This window comes from Cryptomeria japonica, chromosome 8, assembly GCF_030272615.1.
Source record: "Cryptomeria japonica chromosome 8, Sugi_1.0, whole genome shotgun sequence".
In the NCBI taxonomy this organism is placed as follows: domain Eukaryota; kingdom Viridiplantae; phylum Streptophyta; class Pinopsida; order Cupressales; family Cupressaceae; genus Cryptomeria; species Cryptomeria japonica.
This window is the reverse complement of record NC_081412.1, coordinates 21,799,683-21,815,016: the sequence shown is the minus strand read 5'-3', so window position 1 is coordinate 21,815,016 and position 15,334 is coordinate 21,799,683. Positions and strand designations below refer to the sequence as shown.

Here is a 15,334-nt window from a genome sequence, read left to right as displayed (position 1 = left end):
TGGCTTTGAGCTTTCATTTTTATTATTATGGACATGAATTATTTGAAATTATAATTTATTATGAAATATTTATGAACTAATCTTTAATTCATTTTAATCATTTAAAATTCATCTATGAACTAATAAGAAGAATATGAAGAGCATCTAAGAATTAATTTAATAGAAAAAAAAATGTTATAGTAAGATCACATCATCATTCTAGAAACAATTTAAATCAATAATGTTATATTTCCATGATCCATAATTTAATTGTTATTGCGTGTTTGAACATTTCGGATCACAATGTGATCCATCATCAAGATAAAGGAGAGTTAAAATGCTTTAAATATTTTATTGTTATCTTTAATCTTGATTCATAGTTGTCAAATTGATCCATCCAAAGGTCTAAGGAGAACATGACCCATAATTCAACAAAATCTTCAAAGGCCTTTGTAAACACCACATATTTATTAGATTTAAAGCATATGCACATGCTTAAACAAATTTTAATGAATAGAATTTTAATCATTTAGACATGTGGATCACATGTTCAATTATATGAAAATTTTCAAATGCACATACATAAAGATCATTTTTGTTTTCACATAAGTGGATCATAGATTGTTATAATTGTGTTTTTAGCTCAACAATAGTCAATGACAAACTCTTAAATTCTAACAACATAATGAATAAATTATTAATATTTGCACAATGATATGTCAATTGAATATAAGACTAAATACCCTTAAATTTTACTTTATCTAATTTTCATAGTACTTACTAATTTCAATCACAACTTTTAAATTTCCTAAGGTTAAACAATTACTTAACCACTTGCTCAAAGATGTGTGTGTGGGGGAGGTGGTTATAAATGTACACTCCAAATCTTACTGATGTATGGAGAAAGTTGAATGATTCGGATCCTCCTCCTCCCCCTTCTACTACTACTTTAGTTGCCTATATTACAAGCTATAATCTCGTATGATCTTGTAGAAACTCTAAAAATGTAGCTATTCCTTTTTTTAAATATATATAATATTATTTTATAAATGATAATCTAAACATTTACCAATTAAAAAATAAAATAAATTAATTTTACTATCACAAAATAAAAACAAAACAAAACCTTAAACAATACTATTAAATAAGAATAAAACAACTATAAATCCAAAGATAAAATAGAGATGAAATGAATCACCCACCCATGAGAGCTAAGGTCAAAATAAAGATAGATATTTAGATAATTCCCATTAAAATTTCACACTACATCATTATTCAGAACTTGTAAGGCAACTACAGTGGACTACATCATCAAGTTCACCCAATACATAAACTAAACTAGACTAAGCATAAACATAGTTACACCTTTATTCATAGATAAACAGATGATTCAGACAGGACGAGAAGCAATCTCTGCACAGACCATACTAGTGTAAGCAACAGCATCCCTTTATGGAACCACATAACCTGCACACAAGCAAAAAAAAAACACAGTAACCATGTTATTCCATTGCACTCATAAAAGCCCAAGACTGAAAGCTTACTGTACTCCACACTCATGAAAGAAAAAACACAGTAACCAGGTAATTCCATTGCAGACACAAAAGCCCAAGACTAAAATCTTACTATACTCCACACTCATGAAAGAAAAAGACTGAAAGCTCACTGTACTCCAAAGAAAAAAGCAGATAACTTACGTCCACATTTCTTTCCCATGGGCCTGTTCTTTATGTTGCAACGCTTTGGAATGGTAATGGCAATACCCAAATTAATCCCTGCCTGCTTGGCCAAGGGAGACAGAAAAACAGCACACATGCACCTGGGCATGGCCAAGGTTTTGGTGACTTGGGCACAGCAGGCAGGTGCAACTTTTGCCTTTGCATTATTGGCTGCTCCTATACAGGGGCTCAAGCTTTTGGCCACAACATTCACTGGTGTTTTTCCGCATTCTCCTGCTCCAAAAATCTGCTGAATTGTCGACAACATTACCAAAACTATTATGAAAGCTGCTTTCCTGGATGCCATCTTTTAACCTTGTTTCTGATAACTTTCTGATAACTGAAGAACGGAAGGTTCGGGTGCGTTTGGAAGGGCCGGGCGAGCAGTTTATATAGCGAGTCGACCGGTTCGGGCAGTGTGAACGAGGGAAAATGAGGGCAGAGAGAAGTAGTGATTACGGATCACGTAGTGGGGCGGGTGGCAGGGCCTTGTGAGGCCTCCTTTTTTGGGTGCGCATTTTAATTTGGGATGTGTTTGAGTACCCCATTTTAAAGCTGCCGTGGAGAGTGTTTTGTTGTTGTTGGTGATTTGACATGCTTGGGGGGTTTAATCATTGTGGATCTTGATAAAAGATTTAGGCCTCTCTTAGTCTGACTAGAATCTATTGACGTAGCTTTCTAGTTTTAAAAACGTACAAATGTATCACGGAAAGTCAGTAATATGAAAGTTAGTCATGCATTATACGCCATTGATCGTACAAGCAATGATTGCGATTTTCCAAACAATCAATAACACGAAGTACGACATAGCGATTTTGGAACTAGTTTAGCCACGACCGAATCTACCTATGCACTAAACTTCTAAGTTTACAAATATAGTAGAATTAGATGGAAAAAAGATTATATATCAAAGGTCTATAAATTAATCATTTATAGAAATAATTTGAAAATGCAATATATAAGGATGTCTATTTCATGAAATATTCATAATATATAATTGAAATTAATATATAAAATAAAATTTCATCATAAAAAATCTATTATACAATCATTGAGTGAATATTATCTACATATATGATCACAATGATGAAACATATTATATGATTTAGAAACTTAAAATACAATTCATATACAACCAAATTGATTGTCATCAATATGGCATTCTCACCAAGCTTGTCCAAAGTATTTAATATTCTTTTTATTTTACTAATATTGCTATAAACCATCAAAATGCAACCCATGGTTTGAGAACAGCCCTTGGTATGCATAACTATACTATGTCCATATATTTGAACCGTACTTAAGGCTAGTGTAAATACAATTGAATTATGTTCGAAGTAGAAAAAATAAATCAAATTTGAAACCAGTATGATAAAAAAAGACTTCCAACATATAATAATTGAATTGAGAGTCTTTAGCCCCACTATCCTTATACTTGTTGGCATCAACAACATTCTTTTCATTTAGAGCAATGCTCTTTTTCTTAAATGTGGTAAAGGAGAAGTGCATGCAATTCGTTGACTAATTTCTAAAAAATCATTGATTGGAATACCATTATAACTAACAAGACTAATTTTCATGCCACAAAATGGAATAAAAAACAGACATTTGACACCTTTATTATTGCCTTTGTTTCTTCCTTCTTCAAGTGGCTTCTTAATTTCATCCACTTACTTGTCAACTTGTGGACTAGCCTACGATAAGATCATGACAACAGTGACTTTTTTAGTGAAGTGTCAATAAGCTCCCAAGAATATTCCTATAAAACATGCATATTCTTTTTTATCCGAAGAAGCCATAACACCTTTATTGAAATAATGAATTATAATTTTTCAAGAAAATAAGAATTACCTTTTGAACTAACTAAAACATGACCAAAACAAACTTCAAACCAACAAATGATCTTTACTAGCCTATTTACCCTGGACATAGGAAGAATACAATCCCACATTTTCTTAACATAAACACAGTCAAGTAAGATAATAATTTCTTCAACTCTATCATACCACTCCCAAGATACTTATTGTGTAATGCCTCTCGCATTTGCATTCTATCATTTCATTATTTTGATCTCCTAGCAATACATTTGGATTGTGCATATGATTATTCTTTGTATTAGCATCCTTATGGTGCATCTTGTTACAGTTATGTTCCTAAAAAGCATGCATATTCTTTTTTATCCTAAGAAAGCATGACACCTGTATTGAAATAATGAATTGTACTTTTTCAATAAAATAAGATTTTTAACTTTTGGACTAATTAAAATATGACTAAATAAAACTTCAAACCAAGATATAATCTTTACTAACTTGTTTATTACACATAGGAAGAATACAATCCCAAACTTTCTTAACATAAACATGGCTAAGTAATTTATAAATTTCTTAAACTCTACCATACCACTCCCAAGATACTTATTGGACCCAAAATGGGCATAGTTTTCACAAATTTTGTGTTTTTTATGCAAAAGAAATCTCTTTTGAGTTCAATGGACATCAATCACAACCTTTTGATTCTAGCATTCCAAAAAGATCCATTATCCTTAATTTTCTAGAGAGAATTAAAATGAAACTGTAGATAGAACTTTAGAAAGCATGAAGTATAAATTTTTATTAGTACTATCCAATAATATGTTGTCGTACTTTCAAGAAAAAATATGTCAAGTCGTAATATCATCTCTTTATCTAAAATTGTACAACAACCAATATCTTATCGAATCATAGAATAAATCTTTTTTTAGGCTTGGGTAACTTATGTAAAAGCTTAATATCATAACACTTATCTAACACTTGACAACAATTGCTGGTACTCTCCTTAATCATAGAATATCTTTTTTTGAGCCTTTTGGTAAGTAATACTTAATTCTAAGATTTCCCTAGACCTTAAATTATTATCATCAATTATATGCACATAAATGTTAAGTCCTGGAACATTCTCTATAAAGAGTAAGAGGTTTATTCCTGTATTCAAGGTGCCATAAAAAGACATATAAGGGAAAAAATTATCATCCTTAATATTTTTTACATCGAATTTACTTTATAAATTCTTGCCAAATCTCAAGCTTTCAAAATAGATCTAAAAAATAAATTTAATTAATTCTAGTTATAAATTACCAATAGCAATATCTACAATATTCAACCCGCTCCATTTAGGTTTCCCTTTAAATATTACCCTATACAAATGTTATTTCCAACCAAAAATTTTCATGATTCTTCACCTTCCAAAGCTCTCAAAACAAGTTTAACAATTAAGGATGCACCTAGTGAAAACATACATTTGAAGCCCCATGCCACCTACCTCCCTAAGTTAACAAAATAAATCTTGACCAAGCACATGATCTTTTTGAACCTTTTCATAAAATCATAAAAAGTCCTTTATCAACTTGCTTAACTTGTCCACATGTGAAAAATAGATCAATAGTGAAGAAGAAAAGTAAATTTAAAAGAACCTTTTGGTACACTTGAAATCTACCTACTAGTGAAAACATATTTTTTTGTAATTTAGAAAGTTTATACATAATTAATCCAACACCCATGTCCGCATGTCCTTTAAATAACTTACAAGAGAAAATACTATACTCGAGTATCTTACAAAATTATATATCCTTCCCCATAAATTAGCTAGTAGGGCATATTCTATCCAATTAAGAATAATTTATTTATGTACAATGATTTTTGAACCAAAATCAAAATATAACAACCTAAACTAAAGTGCAAGATATCAAAATTGTAAGAGGTGGTAAAGAATGCTCTATACCATGCAAGATTTGGCTAAATATTGTAGTCACCCAAGATCTAGGAACTTCTATGAAAGTAAAAGAGAGATAAGCCATGAGAGAATAGTGTTATTACATCAAGGATGCAAATGATATATTAAAAATAGATTGAGATTACAAAAGGGACCCCTTTGTTATATAGGCCAAGGTGAGCATAGGATTGCACATATATCATAATCTTATGACTTGAGACACAGAGTGATTATCCTATGTGTGCCCTTAGTAAACTTAACTGACAAATGTGATAAATCTCAGGTGATGAGCTAGCTAGATAAAACACCCTTTTCACACCAAAACCACACCTTGAGTGCAACTTGAGGAGAATGTACATAAATGAAAATGATGCAAAGATGGGTCCTAGCTATTAGAACATGATAGGCACCCGAGTATAAATGCAATACAATCTATCACAAACGGAGAAAATAAGAAAACCTAGTGGGACAAAACTCCTCTCCAAAAGATAGATGAAAATAAAATTCTCTTAACAAATAATGAGAAGGAAAAAACCCAATGCAAGGGAAAAGTTCCCCATAAGAGAAGTAGAAGAGAGACCAACGCCCCCTTTCCCCACCTTCATGTAGAGTCTCTTGCAATTATGGTAGATGATCAACAATAAATGTTGAAGATGATCCAATATTACCGAACAACATTCTTCCCCTTAGGAATAAACAAACAAAGATGGTATATAGGATGTCCTCCCCTTCCCATAAGTAATATGAGGGAATAAGGATGATATGTAATGTATCTAAATTATGCTCAAGTTTCTCCACGTTAATGTTGAATTTTGTCACCATCAATCAAGCATTCTAGGCCACACTAATGAAGATGAGAATCTAGAATCTCTTAGAAATTAATGTAAAGAATAATCCAAATATAAGGATACATCCTTTATGTTGGGATTGTCTATGATTGGAAAGCAAAGACCAAACCACAAACCATTATTAAAAAAATCCAAATGAATAATTTATCAAAGAGTTGGTTTGAATGAACAAAATAAGATTCCATATATAGGAAAGTGAGTGGAGATATGCATGTTGAACACAACAGGTGACTATTCTTCCAAGGATGAGACACTTGTTAACTAACTTGACAAGTGTTCTAGTAAGTGGCATGTGTAAGTAAAGAGGTGTCACACAAAGTTGGTACACATGTCTCAACTACATGAAGTGAGACAAATCTCTATAATACATAAGTAGACTTAAGCTTCTGTGTGAATAGGTCAATATAAAAAGTGTTGGTAACTAAAAAGATAAGTAATGACACTATTTACACTAACACCCCTCTCAAGTGCAACTTAGGGAGAAATTTATACATGATGATGAGTCTCCGCTACTAGACCATGTTAAGTACTCATATACAAATTTCTCATAAGTAAAGGAGAAAACCTGGTGGGAATAAAAATCCTCTTCAAAAGAGAAACGATACAAAATAAATGTATGAATGTACAAGTGATGAAGATAGATCATAGAAGAGAGGGTTTATGATACCCCCACGAGGACTACTTATATGCACTAGTACAATAAATTTTGCACACCCCCCCCGCTCCGCCCAGAGAGAAATAAGAGGCTATATGTAGTCCCCCTATAATGTGGTGCCCATAGTGTTGGTAAATTCTCCACACTAGATCATGAAGATGATCCATATTCGTTAAACAACACCACATATGTGTGAAAGATGACTTCCCACTCCATATGCGTAGAAAGTAATATTAATGTCTTTGAAGTTTTCATGTGATCCAATATTGAATGGCGTCATACTAGTTTATGATCCTATATTACTAAAAATTGGTTGCATATCTTGTTGCAAGGAATCACTCGTGCTTTTTGTGAAGTATTTCTAGATTCATATCTAGCAACAAGTGATGAGATCACAATGCATGTCATAAGACTATTATTCATCTCTATAATGATGATGAGAAGGTGTAGAAGTGCTCAAAGGCAAGCCTTTGTGGAAGTGCTCATAGGCAAGACTCAAGACACCTCCCTTTGATTCAATACTAGGTGACCTCCCCCCCCCCCCGCCCTAAATTTTTGGCACTTTGTATTTTAGTGTCTTTTACAATGCATCAAGACCCATCACGTAGGGAATGCCAAAAATATTAACTTTTGCAAGACACGGTGCTCAATTTTGAGCTACCATTTAAAAGTTATTTGACAATCAATTTCTTGTAAAATGACCTATTTTTAATTATGTATGCACCTAATATAGAAAATATCTCTAAGGTGATATCTAACCAATCCTTCCAACTACTCATTGGAATTTTCATGAAATATTATTTCCAATGACTATAAGTATGTCAAATTTCACCTCATTGGATGACAATGATGACAAAAAGAAAATGAGCCTCGATCTCCCCCGCCTCCTACCCACTATTGGAGTTGAGAAAACACAACACCATAGGAGCCCAAATGATCTCTGCAAGCTGAAAAACCTGTTACAAGGAGAAGCAAGGAAGCAAATCACAGAAGAAAGAAATAGACAAAAAATATACTAAAAAAGAGAGAGCTCAATATTCACAAAATGTGTAATGTAATAATCCTCCTTCTTACAAAAAAAAGAATGAACTTAACCTTGAATAGGTCAAGAAACCCTAAAAGGGAAAACCTAGGTTTGCACATAATAATTAATAAAAGAATTAATTATTATGCACCTAAAGTTAGCTTAAGTGTAAAAGAAATAAAGGGAACTTAAATAATTAAACAAATATTGTTTAATTAATAAAGTAAATACCTGAATACTCTAACACCCCCCCCCCTTAAGCTAGATTTAGGGAGAAGCTAAAACCTAGAACAAATACTGAAAGCAGGAAAGATGGGTCCCGACAACAAGGTCTGATCAGGTACCCAAATACAATGAAATCTCTATGAACTAGAGAAATAGAGAAAACCACGTGGGAAAAAAACTCTACTCCAAAAAGAGATGGAAAAGAACACCACTAAAGCATGAAGAACCTGCAAAATCTGTTGAAGAATAACTGCTGATCTGAAGAACCTCCACTTAAATAGAACATGACCAGGTAGAGAAGATTGTAATCTGTATAAGTGCCCTCAAATGATACTACTTGAATCAAAAGGCAAACAAGGCAAACAATTGAAATCGAAGATACAGATGGCATGAAAACACCAAAGCCTAAAGAGCTGATCAATCGAACCATGGAAGCATTAGAACCAACAGGACAAACCTCCCCATAATGTCGAAGAGGGACAGGAACACCTAAAAAGAATGACCAAAAAGAACCAGGAACATCAAAGGTGCTGAGAAAAGTACATGGTGTCATGGAAGGAACACTCACTTGACACACAACATGAGGTGAATGTCGTGGAAGGAACACTCACTGGACAAAGGTGAATGGCAAACAAGGCAAACATCAACCCCCTCATGGCACTTTATAAGGAGTGCATGTACAATAAGGCACAAGATATGTAAGATCTCAAGTAAACAATGCATTATGGCACTTCATCTCAGTGCGTTTGCATAAATACAATGCTACAATGACAATAAGACTAGAAATAGAAAGGAGAACCAAAATAGAGACACCCTACTCAGAGAAGAGATCCCAAGACCTGAAACAACCAAGATATCTACCAGAGTGCTGAAAAGAAAAAAAACTAAATAAAATATGCATGGAGCAGAATCTAGAAATAAAACTCATATGGATGGAAAGTACACAACAAACGCTTTCCAAAAATATAAACTTTTCAAAAAAAGGAGGTCGGATGCTCATTCTATGGCTCCCGGAGTGCAAAAAAGAGACCCCACTTTGACTGGAAAAAAAACACAGTCAAACAGCAAAATTGGAAAAAAAATAGCAACATCACGAGGTCTGGCTTGGAACTAGCTTTCCGATGCCTATTTGTTTTCATAAAAATGACTCTGTATGCCCAAGATATGACCAAAAAATCAAACCCCCCTTCAAAACAAGAGGAAGGGGTAGTCTGGTGGCTCTGGCAAATGGAGGTGGCCAGTGAGTGGTGCTCTGGTGGAGCTCCGGTGGCCGGGCGACGGAGCCAGCGCAGTCGGCAGTGCCAGTGGCAGCAAGAGGTGGCCGGAGCGGTTTTCGACGGCGGCAGCCAGGGCGACCGGTTGCAGGAGCCGACAAGTGGTCGGAGCGGCGACGGAGGCCGACGGGGAGCGACGGCGGTGGGGGCCAAGGAGCAGGGCGGAGCGGTGGGTTGAAGGGCCACATGCAGGCTGGGGCGAGGTGGCTGTTGGAGGTGCCGCTGCGGGCTATTGGAGGCGCCATTGGCCGGGGCAGTTGACGACCGACTAGGGCCCCAGGGGGCCGAACTGACAGGTCCAACAGGCGTCGTACGACGGCCAGACTGTCAAGTCCGGTACCCTAAAAAAACGCTCTCCCAAAAACTTTTGCCAAAGAATTTTTTTTTGAAACCCTTGTTTTTTTTCGAAGCCCTTTTTTTATTTTTGATTTTTTTTTGAAAAATCAAAATCCGCCCTACGTGCTGTAAAAAGACAAATTTTTTTTTGATTTTTTCTCGAACTGCGTGCCAGGGTCATACGACTTAAATCTGGAGAAAAAATACTCCTACAGGCTCAAGAACCAAAACAAGGCAAATTTTATATGACTATAGGGGTTTTTGGGCCTTTTGAGCATGATGGTGAGGTCTGTTTAGGCCCAAAGTGCTCAGAAAAATAGGCTTATCCCTAAGTACAAAACAAAACTTCCTGAAACCCCAAATCTACTTCCAATGCAAAAATTCTCAAAACAAGAACAGATAGCTACAGATCTGAAGCTCTGATACCATGTTGGAGTTGAGAAAATACAACACCACAAGAGCCCAAATGATCTCTGCAAGCTGAAAAACCTATTACAAGGAGAAACAAGGAAGCAAATCACAGAAGAAAGAAATACACAAAAAATATACTCAAAAAGAGAGAGCTCAATATTCACAAAATGTGTAATGTAATAACCCTCCTTCTTACAAAGAAAATAATGAACTTAACCTTTAATAGGTCAAGAAACCCTAAAAGGGAAAACCTAGGTTTGCACATAATAATTAATAAAAGAATTAATTATTATGCACCTAAAGTTAGCTTAAGTGTAAAAGAGATAAAGGGAACTTAAATAATTAAACAAATATTGTTTAATTAATCAATTATTAATTATTATGCACCTAAAGTTAGCTTAAGTGTAAAAGAGATAAAGGGAACTTAAATAATTAAACAAATATTGTTTGATTAATCAAGTAAATACCCGAATACTCTAACACCCACTTTACAAGAATTTTACAATTTATTAAAAAAATAAAAAAATTCAAATTTGGAATCTTCAAATAACCAATTAGAGTGATCAATTCTAGTTGTTCAATGCCAACAAATCATGTGTTTATTTTCCTTGCTCGTTGGAGGAGATCTTCAAGTGGATTTTAACACTTTTAGTTGTTACAAAAAAGCTTTGATTGGGTTTGTTGGAGATTTGTTGCCGATGAAAGGTGTGTTGAAAGTTTTTGTGAATGGTCTTCTTATATATTGCTTTGATGGGAGTGTGTTGACCAAATCCAATGCCTTTATAATGATGAATATTCACCCAAAAGTGGAGATTCCATTGGAAGAGTAGCTTGCAACTCTGCGGGTTGACTAAGTCGTTGTGAGATAAATTTATGTTGTTAAATATCTCTTTGAATCTACCAAAAAATGAACCTTTATAGATCCAACCCCCTTATTGGGGAGGGGCATTGGAGATGTTGTGTTGAAATAGAGACTATGTGGCAAATTATACACCAACTTGGGTATTGTTGTTAACCGCCTGTGACAGTTTGTGCATGCCTTTTAGATGCAAGGCATCCAAGCCTAGTGGACTCTCCAAAGCAAAGAAATTGAATAGGTAGAACAAGTATATGCAACACCCAAAAAAATTATTGAGATGGCTATGTCTACTAGGGGTGCTATTGTTGATGTAAGCAACCACTATAGAGATGTTAAGGATGGGTCAAATCTAGGCACCAACCTGAGTTGTTTCTTTCTACCTACAACTATTTAACAATTATTGCAATCAACCATTGTTGTTGAACACGGATCTACCAAGTATTTATTTTTGCATAATACAAAAATTATTGTTAGGAACCACTTAAATATTGACACAAAGAAACTTTGGTGCTTGATGAAAACTGCTAATAATGGAGAAATAGATGTATGGGTCTTTAGGTGCTTGGAGGAATATGACAACCTACATTCTAATCTACATTCCATATCATAGTGTAAAGACAGTTGCTACTTTTTTCTTCATTTGTAGAAACAAAAGGCAAATTATGAGATAGTAAGGCATTGAAAAATAGAAACACCCTACACACAACAATACTCTCAAATAGATTTCTTGTCTAAAGATGATTTTCAGCACACTACTCTTTATGCACCTTCAATCCTCTTTGATCATCTATAGATTTTTTTGCACCACACCACTCTAAATCCTTACTCCACCATGCATCTTCCAACTACGCGAGCCTCCACATAAAATACACACAACAAAGATAAATGTTGCATGCACTGGTGGATAAATCAACTCATACAAAAATCCAACCAACATTCAAATATAAAATTGGTTTTATGAGGAACTCTTGATTAGGATTAGTGGTGTATTGGGAAAGGTTTTCCCAACATGGTTTTGATACCATGTTGGGATTAGCTAGGATTAGAAAGTAAAGACCAAACCACAAACCATTAACAAATAAGGTTAAATGAATAATATCAAATAGTTGGTTTGAATAGACAGTATAAGCTTGAATATATAGGCAAACAAGTGGAGGTAGGCAAGTTGGACACAATGACTGACTATCCTTCCAAGTATGAGATGCTTGTTAACTAACTTGATAAGTGTTTTAGTGAGTGGTATGTATGTGGAAAGTGTTGTCTTAAAAAGTGAGTACACATGTCTCAACTACATGAAGTGAGACAATTTTCTAAAATTCCTAAGTAAACTCAATCTTATGTGTGAATAGGAAAATCTAGATAGTGTTGATAACTAACTAGTTAGGTAATGACACTATTTACACTAACACTTTGCATATAAAGAAACCTCCTCCAAATTCTACTCAAAAGTATCCACGGTCATGCCAAATTGAGAGGAATGATCATGCAAATAATGAACAGGAGGGTTGGAGTGAAACATTATATCTCAACAACTAAAGAAGAATCATCTCCATCAAAGAGAAGATTGATGCAAACAATGTTGTCTCCCAAATCTAATGTGAGACTCTAAAAAAAAGCCTGCATTCTTTATCAAACGATCATCCCATGTAGTTGGATATATGGAAGACAATGAATGTCTCGTTGCACTAAATCACAAGGAGCAAAAATTGTGCCAACATGAGTATTATCACATGCTATAGTAGATGAAGGAGATAGAACATCAACATTGTAATGGTGGGAAACAAGGTTCACTAGCTGCATGCAAGCTAGGAAACTAGGCCTATTTTTGCTTTGATTACATTTAGAAGGAGAATGATCCACTAGGCTCAAGAAGGCTCGAGCACAAAGTGGATGAAATGGTCCTTCATTATTGAGTTGAAAGTGACTATGCAAATTGTAAGGAATAATGAATTAACTAGGAGAAAATAAGCTAAAATAATATTTTTTTGCATGTACAAGAAGACAATAGAATCAAAACCTAATTTCAAAAAAAGTTATGCAGAAGTACAAACTGTAACTAACTTGAAGTCCAAATTTCAGGCAAAAGTGCAAGGACCCGGTCACCTAGTTTGCCTCACTCCCGGGACTCGGTTGCCTAGGGCGCCCTACTCCGATTAGTTTCGGCTTTGACTTGCAAACTGTAGATCTTTGTCTGATGATTCTTCACCTCTTTCTATAGCTTCATCACTTGTTTCCACACACACAAAAGAGAGAAAATTATTGGGGAGATAGGGGTTTGCCTAATTCAAACCCCAATTTTAGAATTAACCTTGAAATTGAAATTGAAAGTGTGTTGTTATGTACCAGAGGCTAGAATTGAAATTGGAATGTTTATACCTTCATAGGCCTTTTTATGTCAAAATACTCATGAAAATGCTTGATTTTGACATGTAGTTGACTTAGAAAGAGAAGATCATGGAGGTCACCACAAAATCATAGTCTTCAATTCCTTAATGTTTGATCTCTTGCTCTTGAAATGGAATTTGGTCCTTGTAGTTGATCAATTAGATTGGGATCCCAAAATGAGGGAGGATACCATGCTTATATACCTCTCCCAAGCATTTCGGGGTGCAAAATAAGGAGCGGGTCGACACAGGAAAATATTTCTCACTAAATCTACTTGACCACTGTGTGATTTTAATTTGGGGCTAGACTAAGGGGAGTAGAGAGCCCTAGGTGCCATGCTCCCTCCAAAGCAGGCCCAAATTGGGACCTAAAGTTCTAAACAAGGCAAGGAAGCCAAAAACATTTACTGGATTGAGCTGGGTCGGGCATACTAGGCGCTGAAGTCCAAGAACACTAAAATGGAGCCTAGATCAGCAATTTTTTTTATAAGGGTGCAATTTTTTGCAACACTACAAGCACATCTATCTAGAATACTAGTAGATGAGAGAAAACCAATCAAATTGCCATATTAAATTTGCTCAAAAGTGTCCACACTAGATGCGAGTGTGTGTACACGAGTTAAATGAATAATATGAGAAGAATGCGAGAAGGTGTAGAATTGGCACAGGTGATCAGTCTCCAAAAATGGAACTATATCTATGTTATGTAATCCCAAACGATGACAAAATATGGTGTGAACTCAACATTATTTTTTTGTTTCACCATGAGTGATATGATAAATAGAAAGGATATTCAATTGACAATTAAGGCACAGAAAGAACACTATTAAATTCTTTATCATACATGTCAATAGATTCCTACTCATTAAATGCATATATGTGTTGTAAGCTATTGAGATGTGTCATGATGAACAAGACTCAAATGAAGAGAATGTACTTTGTGATGAATCCGTATGGTGAAAAGCTCCAAAATCAAGTATTTACCTATTTGAATCAAGATCTAAAACTATAACAAGTAATTTCCCCTTATGTCTCTTTGACTTTTATGAAGAAAAATACGATGAACCCCCTAACATGGTTAAACGAATCATGATTTTATTATTCTTAAGAAGATTCTTCAACCCATCATTTTGTTTTGAATAACACTAGTAAATTAATTATACCATTTTTTCTTGCAATATGTACACTTATGCTTATGCTTCATAGACGATTTAAAGAGTGATTAGTTTCCCTACAATGTTCCTTCACATATTGTTGTTTCCATAATCAAGGACACTTCATCTCCTCCAGTTGAGGTCTCTCCATCTATTGTTACTATTTTCAAGTTTAGTGATGCTTCTTCAACAACTTATAGTGCTTTGGTGTAGTAGGATTTTTCATTGTCTTCCAAAGATAGCTCATTGCAACACATTTCTACCAGACATTGCATCCTTGTTTGTAGAGTCTCACATTGCTGACTTGGAGGACACATTGAGTGAATTCATATGCTCTTTCCTAACAACTCCTATGGATTTGTATCATCTTCCAATGTTATGGGCACATATTTAGACCCTCTTGTTCAATCCATGCATCACACTTTGTCACTATTTGACATTGATGTGTAGACATTTGAACGCCATTTGGAGGGGTCATCATTGTCTTTGGGCTATGATTTGCATTGATATTCACCATATTCTAGTTTTTCACCTTCATCGTTGTGGCCCATAATTATTTTTTTGTTTTTGTCTTCATCATTGTGGCCTAGAACAATTAATTTGTCTATGGTACCTTTAAACATTAACACGTAGACACTTGAGAAGAGTTTATAAGCATTAAACATCTTGATTTTTATTTCCCCGTATTCCTTTTAGGTACGAGAAGATAACTTACATACT

The 15,334-nt window shown here is 34.7% G+C and overlaps 1 protein-coding gene across 1 annotated transcript; it reads right to left on the bottom strand.

The window, feature by feature from the left end:
- Positions 1-1,196: 1,196 nt before the first annotated feature.
- LOC131067678 (non-specific lipid-transfer protein) lies at positions 1,197-2,076 on the bottom strand. The gene is made up of 2 exons (XM_058002786.2): positions 1,677-2,076; positions 1,197-1,446 (listed from the first exon to the last, which is right to left on the bottom strand). Exons 1-2 carry the CDS (start codon positions 2,002-2,004, stop codon positions 1,430-1,432), a joined length of 345 nt encoding a protein of 114 aa, XP_057858769.2. The 5' UTR covers positions 2,005-2,076; the 3' UTR covers positions 1,197-1,429.
- Between the last annotated feature and the right edge of the window lie 13,258 nt (positions 2,077-15,334).

Excerpts from the sequence above, each read along its gene's own strand:
- LOC131067678 (XM_058002786.2), bottom strand. The coding sequence starts at position 2,004 with ATGGCATCCAGGAAAGCAGCTTTCATAATAGTTTTGGTAATGTTGTCG.